At 41.4% G+C, this 7,971-nt stretch overlaps 1 protein-coding gene across 2 annotated transcripts; it reads right to left on the bottom strand.

The window, feature by feature from the left end:
* Positions 1-372: 372 nt before the first annotated feature.
* LOC125542631 (putative disease resistance protein RGA4) lies at positions 373-6,169 on the bottom strand. Of its 2 annotated transcripts, XR_015618073.1 has the most exons (6): positions 5,671-6,169; positions 5,458-5,574; positions 5,176-5,371; positions 1,647-4,765; positions 1,196-1,258; positions 373-865 (listed from the first exon to the last, which is right to left on the bottom strand). XR_015618073.1 is itself a non-coding variant. In XM_087546225.1 (5 exons), the coding sequence occupies exon 4, from the start codon at positions 4,714-4,716 to the stop codon at positions 1,666-1,668; it is 3,051 nt and encodes a 1,016-aa protein (XP_087402351.1). In that variant the 5' UTR covers positions 4,717-4,765; positions 5,176-5,371; positions 5,458-5,574; positions 5,671-6,168; the 3' UTR covers positions 373-865; positions 1,647-1,665. The 2 variants fall into 2 exon arrangements, 1 of the variants encoding a protein (XP_087402351.1); XM_087546225.1 differs by lacking the exon at positions 1,196-1,258 and having other exon boundaries at positions 5,671-6,168.
* Between the last annotated feature and the right edge of the window lie 1,802 nt (positions 6,170-7,971).

The raw sequence follows: 7,971 nt of genomic DNA, 5'->3' as shown, positions 1-7,971 counted from the left end.
GCGAGACTTCCTACCGGCTTGGAGGGGCCGGTATAAACCTTGGCATGGGTAGTCCGGGCCGACGACATGAGCCTCGGGCTAATTCTTGGGCCCGTACCCGAGCTCTAGTTTTTCATTTTATAGAAACAGAAAAGGCTGAATACTTAAATTGGAGTATATTGTTATTTGAAAAAACAGGCTTAATACTCTCTCTAGGCTTTGTAGATGTTTCAGATAGTGTGCAAAACAGCACAATTTCACCTGTCTGAAACGACTTACAAAAGTGAACGGAGGGAGTAATACATTTGAACATTCAAAAATGAACAAGAATAATAAATATGCTCGGTCCAACTGTCATATTTAACTTGCTGATGACCAGTGACCAATGAAAAATGCTCAAACAGTAGATCACAAACTTAATTGCGTGCAGTGAAAAAAGAAGAACACTACAAACATATGGTGATTGTGGTTTGTCTTTTAGTGCAGCCGTTGATTAACCTTTGTCCTAAGCACAAGATGGATCATCCATGTGGGACCATCCATGCGTAAACAAATATTCCCTCTGTCCCCAGATAAGTGTGGCTGATTTAATACAAAGTTAGTACTACACAAAAGACACACCTCGCTTCAGTTTAATCACAGCCAGCAGTCTAAATAATCTAATATTCCGGTTGCAGAGAACAGAGCTTGCCCTTCATACTTGATGCTTTTTCCACAGACAGCTACTTCAAAGTGCGGCTGCGCGCCTCTGCCTTAGTCATCTTCTGCATTTCTACTCTCCGCTGAGGTTCCCATCATTGACCTCCCGAAATTCATGCACACGTCGTGCCGTGTTCAGTCTGCAGCTCTGTCAGCTTAGCAGCATGGCCCATCCACCAACCACTTCCTGCAACAAACCAGGGTATAATTTACAATCCGGCCCAAGTTCAGAAACGAACGAAACGAAACGCCAGTTCTATTTCAAGAAATTCAAGCATGCCAAAATAAAAAATCACCTATTGCATTCAATACAGGTTCAGTACAACAAAGGCCTCCGGCCCCAAGTTCAGAAAGAAATAAAATGAAATAGGTTGGTTTCATCCAAAGAACGTCATGACACACATTTTAAGTACAGCAAAGGTCTCCGGCTCAAGTTCAGGAAGAAAACACAAGACGAAATTCGATATAGTGCAGCCTGCCCAGCTTGCTACAGATCAAGGTACTTGCACATCCTTACCATTGACAGGCTTAGTATGTGTCACGTGCGTTTTGCCTGTCGAAGCGAGCTGTGGCACCGGTCCTGGCTGACACAGTTTTTCTCAGCATATTGTTTGAATTAGGGAACAAACAATATTCAGAAGTAGTTACAACAAGCAAATAAAAACAAGGCATCCATTACAAGAAATGTATTCCTGGGTTAATCAAAAGCAAGGACAATATGATGACAAACGTGTGGCAGTCCAGCATGAGCGTAGGGGGTACATCCATGTGGACATCTACAATCACAATAGATCCAAGCAATTCTGTTGCACAAGCATAATGGCCCAATATGTACTATTTATGCAGCTATCCAATATGATGAGGCAGAAAATTGTGTTGCAAGAAACTAAGAATACAAATTAATTGTGGTTCACACAATCAAAGACACAAAACAAAATGTGCAACCAGTATATATGCAGTGTTCATACCTTGTGCTTTCCTTGCCATCTAACCGGTAGATAGTGTGTAGACATCCAGGTCTTCGCCATGAAGTCGCTGGCGCTGGTTCTGAAGCCCAGGCACCCAACGGGAAGATATCTCCTGCATATCCTCGCCCAACCCCAGCTGCTGCAAATTGCCCAACCCCTCTACATGGCTTAAGTTTGGACAACCACGTACTTGTAGTTTTGACACTTCAGGGAGGTTGGAGACCTTCTCCATGCCTTCACAATCCTCAATCACAAGGAGCTCAAGCACTGGGAGGTCATCCACGGCCTTCAAGCTGTTCGCTCCAATTAACAAGAGCTCCTTTAAGCTGGCGGTGTCCTCGCCAAGCTGTCGCGGGAGAGCACTCAGCTTTGGGCAACCTTCGACTTTCAACTTCACCAAACGAGGCAGCAGTTGCAATTGTATAGATTGGGCATCACCGTTACGAATCTCATCACCACCATCGTCTCCTCCTTCATCAACAACATTTTCCACTTCCTTAAAAAAAGACCACTCCTCCCAGTTGGGCATATCCTTGACGAAGAACCATTCAAGTTTAGGGAAAGCAATGAACTCATTGCTTATGGGTTCACCCACCCTGTAGCCAACAAATTCAGGTCCAACCTTGGTAACTACATGTGCTCCATCAATTCTCAGAAACTTCAAGTTTGGTAGCTGTCCGACCGGTGGAAGATCCACGCATGATTGTAGATTTTTTAGGAACAAGTGTGTTACTGAAGACAAACAGGTGGTACCAAACCACGTGGGATACCTCTGACCAAAGAATCCAAAGATATAGAGGGTTTCCAAGTTGCATGGAGGTACTAGCAGCTCAAAGACCTTCTCAGCATTGCAAACATCTTCTGAATATGGTCCCTCTCCATGTGTGGTCCACTCTAGCACCAATTCTTTTAGATGTTTTTTGTCCTCCAGCACTACATTTGTATGAAAATGAGCCGTTCTTTCCAATTTAACAAGATTAAGATACATCATTTGCGGCAAAGAAGACAACTCTTCCAACTTCCACCCATCTTGTACATCAGCATTATCACTTATGTCGCCGACAAGAAATCCGCGTAATTCAGTGAGCAAATTTAATTCTCCTATCCCTTTTGGAACCTGATTTACTTTTGTACCAGTAAGACGAAGACATCGTAGATTGCACAATTGGGTCATCGCCGACGGAAGACTCTGCAGAGCATAACAATTTATCAAGCTCAATACTTGAAGGTTCTTTAGGGATCCAATGGATTCTGGAAGATGAGATATGCCCGTATGACCAAGATCAAGTAGGCGTAGATGGATCAATTTTCCTATATAATCTGGAATGTTTTGCACAATTGAGTAATTCAGGGCCAGAACACGAAGAAGTAGAAATCTCTTGAAGAATGTATCCTCAATTTTCCATGGACCATAAAAAGCAAGGAATGTCCTCACCTTAACTACCATGTTATCCATGCTAGTTAACACTAATTTATCCTTCTTATTGACAACAGAAAGGCGTCGCAATTTTGACATATTCTCACCCCTCAATGTTTCAGCGTCTCCAATAAAGCATTCGTCCCGTGATAATTTGCAAGCAAGCTGTCTTAAGAGGTCATGCATTCTGCATTGAGCCTGGTTAAAAATTGTGCCATCTGGTTGGAGGAGATTCCGATGGATTAGCTCATAGTAGTACTCTTCTGCTGTGTGTTCTAGTAGCTGGCCTTGTTGCTCCTCAATGAAGCCTTCAGCAATCCATAACTTTGTAACTACACCACGGTAAATGATAGAATCTTCAGTATACAAAGCACAGTAAAGGAAACACTGTTTCAGACGATGCGGTAACTCATCATAGCTTAGGTATAGAGTGCCTTCTATTTCATCAGAGAGCATCCCCTGGGAGCCAGAGTATTTGCCTAAAAACTTTCTCCACTCATTCTCGGTTAGATCTTTGCTTGCCAAAGCACTAGCAGTAACCTTAATTGCAAGAGGGAGGCGACCACATTTATCAACAATCTCCTTGCCTGTGTTTCTCAAATTATGCACTTCTTTCTCTTCGGCAATGTTCATGCTCTTCCAAAGTAGCTCCCATCCCACCTCTGCTGACATGAGATCAACTTGATGGGTATGTTGTATGCCTATTCTCATTGCAATTTGATCATCTCGCGTGGTTACCAATATTACTCCAGAATTTGTTGTATGGAATGGGGTTCTTAATAAATCCGTCCAGACATTGGGATGCCACACGTCATCTAAAACCAGAAAGAAACTCTTCCCTTCAACTGTTTCTGCAAGCTTTCTCTGCAGTTCTGCTATGGTTTCGCCTTGCTCATGATACACACCAATATTTCGAAGAACCTCTTTTAGAACAGTTATTTCATTGTAGTCCCGCGAAACACAAATCCATGCCTGTAGCTTGAAGCTTCCTTTTATTTTTTGGTCATTGAATATTTTCTGAGCTAGTGTTGTCTTACCAACTCCTCCTGTTCCAACAATAGCAAGCTTATAAGACTTATTTGCCTTGTGGGCAAGTGCTAAGTCTACCAACTTCTTGCTTGAATATATGATCTCCTTACCCACAAGGTTGGGCTCAACAAGGTTGGAACTTCTTATCAATTTGGTTGTTGGACCATTTCCAGTAGGTTGTGAACTACTGCTGAATGTTAAAAATGTTGTATCTTTCGAAATGTTCTCTATCCTTTTGTTCAGACTTCTAATCCGAACAGCAATATCGTGGCGTGACCCGATGTTACAAAAGCAAGAGGAAACTGAAAGTCCTTTATAGGAAGCTGATTTGCTTGATGATAATGGATGGTCAGGCAGTAGTTTGCTTCCTTTGCATCTAGCCATGTCCAAAATTTCATCAACATCATATATAACATCTCTCAGTTGACCAAGCCAATTGTTCACTGCAAGCTCTTTTGTCCTCCTTTTCTCAGTATCATATATACAACAACGTATTAGTTCTACCCGTCTCAACACTTCTGCAAGCTCTTCTTCCACCCCTAGGATTAGTATGGCCTCATCACTAATAATATTTTGCAACTTATTGGCACATGACCCAAGCAAAGATTCTAGTATGGTTGCCATTGCTCTGAGAAACTCAGCTCGGGAGGCCCACCAAAAACATCAGGTTGACCTGTTGGGGGATGGCAAAACTAAAGGGTGAAAATGAATTCACAAGGTAAAATGCTTTCAGAACCGAGACAAGTCTTAGAAGGCGTGAAAAATATCACTATTGAGTTGCTATTTACATTTTCAATAAATTTAGCATAATGAAGCTCTGAAACGTACAACATATTCAGCACCCTGAGTAGTGCCACATATTGTGGTCTAAAATCCTGAGTTGGCATTATATATTCTCATTTTTTGTGTTCTACAAATTTACATGTGCTTTATTTTTGTAAGTTAAAATGATTTATTGGTATATGTTTTCTCAGCTGAAGGGCCATCCCATGGCAGCTTCAAAACAGTGTACATACTGAACCAGAGAAAACGTTGCTTTAAGTGTTACATCTTAATCTATTAAACAGATAGATTAGTCTTTACCTTAGAAAGCAGTCTTCCAACAGGGAAAAAACCATCGACAGTAGGAATCAATATTGATGACCTTGAAGACACGGTTTGCTTCGATCAACCCATCACTGCTTTCAAGACCTCACAAGGTTGAGCGCAGGCCAGGATAAAAATAGAGAAGAGAAGAAAATCAATCAAATCACCAAGAATAAAACCATGCTGCCATCACCTGCAGTAGATCATCTAAAAAGTAGTGAACAAAAGCAGTGCCGTGATTAGGGATCAAGGTGCAGACAATTGAGATGGAATATATACCTGAATACGGGTCAGTAACTAAACTGATAAGGCACTGATGAGCGTGCTGCAAGAGGAGAGAGGCACGGTGCGTGTTAGCACAGATCCACAAACTGTTTCCTATCTCCACCGGACCATCTGAATCTAGCTTCAGTTAGTGATCAGTGGACCAAGAGCAAAGGAACGAACACGCGTGCCGAGACAAAATTTCCTCAGAGTTGAGTAGATGCATACCGCGATCGACGGGAGAGAATAGGGCGAACAATATCTTCAAATTCTCTTCTTGAATTCCTGATGCCTTACCTGCCTACTGGATACAAGCAAGAGAGCACATAAAGCACTGGATGGATACCCAGAGAGACAACACTAGGTGGTAGAAACTAGTCCCCCTCCTCTGCTTCTCTACTATAGAAAAAATGCAGGGTAAAACAAACAGCCTATTCAACAAAGGCGGCGAGCTGCGATGGTGTGCTTAGTCTTGTGAAAGAGACTGGCGAGCTGCTTAGTATTAATTCATTGCTGTGTAGTAATTTAGTTGTAAGCATTCGTCACTGCCAACTGCCCAATGATGCATAGATTAGGCCAAGACAGTCATACTTTTTTTTTTTGATAAAGGGGATCCTATTGACTTATGCCAGTCCTAATTTGAGTATACAAATTGTTGTACCTAATGTGCCCACCTCATCATCTAGACAGATAGTGCAATCTTTCTTGCGCAGAGAAATCCTCCCGATGCATTATTAGTATTCAACAAAAAATTGTGTAGCTGAGGTTACCTGGCTGGCTGCGCCCTCTCCTGTTCCTGATCTCACCCTCATCCTGGCCCTCTGCTTCTCTCCAGCGACGGCGACGGCGTCGGCATGCGGGCAGTCGGAGCCCAGCCGCCACCCCGCCTCCTCTCCCTCCTCTCGGCCGCCACTCCGCCGAGCCGAGCCGCGACCCCGCCACGGCCACTCCTCTCGAGTCTCGAGCGCAAGCACGCCGACTCCCGGCCGCCATCCCGTCGCCTCCATCTCCCCTCGCCGGATCCCAGCGGGGCGACCTCGCCGACGTCCAGCTGTCCTTACCCCGTCGCCTTCTTGGCCCTGGGCTCCTTTTCCCTGGCCCGAGCTGCGCTGCACAGGCCAGCGTCCCGAAAAGGGTGCCTCTATAACTCGCTTCTTGTGAGCTCTAAAAATGCCGAGCGTGTTCTAAAAAAGGTTCATGCGCAAAAATAAAATCATCACGTATTTAAAAATTATTCAATAGTATGTATTTAAAAATTCTCCATTCTGTTTATAAAAAAATCATCTCATATTTTTAAAAATATTCATCAAAATTTTCAAAAATGTTCATCATGTTTTAAAAAAAAGTGTTAAAAGGGGAAATTCCAAAAACACAGGGAAGAGTGAAAAACATAAAAATAATAAATAGAAAAGATAAAAATAGTAGGAAAACGTAAACACAAAAAGAATAAAAATATGTTCACTTATGTACATTTCTAAATGTTCACGTATTTTGGGGCCAAAAAAATGTACTTTAGAAGATGTTCATCATGAAACAAAAACATTGTGCTGCACATTTTTTTAAAAACTGTTCATGTAAACATAAAATATATTCATGAACCTAAAAAATGCTCATGCCTTTCTAAGAAAATGTCTGTGTGATTTAAAAAGTGTTTGCACAATTATAGAAAATTGTTTATATTTTTTGAAAACATTTATTCATTTATTGTAGCAAGAAACCAAAAATAAGGGAAACCAGTAAAGAAGCATAAAAAGAAAAGAGAAAATAGGAAGGAAATAAAAATGTCAGCAATTAGAGAAATAAAAAATAAAATTGCAAAAAACCTCAAAGAAAAGAAAATAATATTCTCTTCGTCCCAAAATAGGTGAATGTTGTATGAAGTCCGAGGCACCTATTTTGAAGCGGAGGGGAGTATGAAAAAACATGGTCCAAAATTTTTTTGTAGCAAACAACATTTGCCTTCTGCGCTTGGTCCAAGAAAACCAACACATAAACTTTAGTTATAAAAATCAAATGAAAACACATCTTCCTTTTCGCTACTAGTTTGCATTGGGGCGCGGGCTTATATTACATACATTGGCATCACAATCAACTCAGGTCTACAATTTAAGATCGGACCAGCTAATTTTGACCGGGTCAACATTTTTTCATGCTCTCTTAATCGATTATTTTATTTAACTATGCTTCTTAATTTTGAAGCTTTCCTATTCGACTGAGGTATTTAATTTTGGATTTGATTCATATTTTGATGCGTCAATGATTTTTCAAATCAATCGGCAGCAACCGGCCTAAAAAATATATCAATCCCGTGCACCCTCTCACCACTTAGAAAAATACTCCCCAATTGTTGAGGTCTCATAGTCAATTCAGGAATCCAATTTGAAATTGGGTTACCTGATTTTGACCGGGTCAACAATATTTTTTCTCTCAAGAAGCTCTCTCAATCATTTCTTCTAATTTACCATGCTTCTTAATTTTAAATCTCTTTCATTCGATTGAGGTATTTAATTTTGGGCTTGGTTCAGGATT

This window comes from Triticum urartu, chromosome 3A (genome assembly GCF_056163025.1).
Source record: "Triticum urartu cultivar PI428250 chromosome 3A, HENAU_Tu73, whole genome shotgun sequence".
NCBI lineage: Eukaryota > Viridiplantae > Streptophyta > Magnoliopsida > Poales > Poaceae > Triticum > Triticum urartu.
Note: the sequence above shows the minus strand (reverse complement) of the source record. Positions and strands in the feature narration are given on the sequence as shown.

Bases quoted from the DNA above. Each gene is read 5' to 3' on its own strand.
- LOC125542631 (XM_087546225.1), bottom strand. From the start codon at position 4,716: ATGGCAACCATACTAGAATCTTTGCTTGGGTCATGTGCCAATAAGTTG.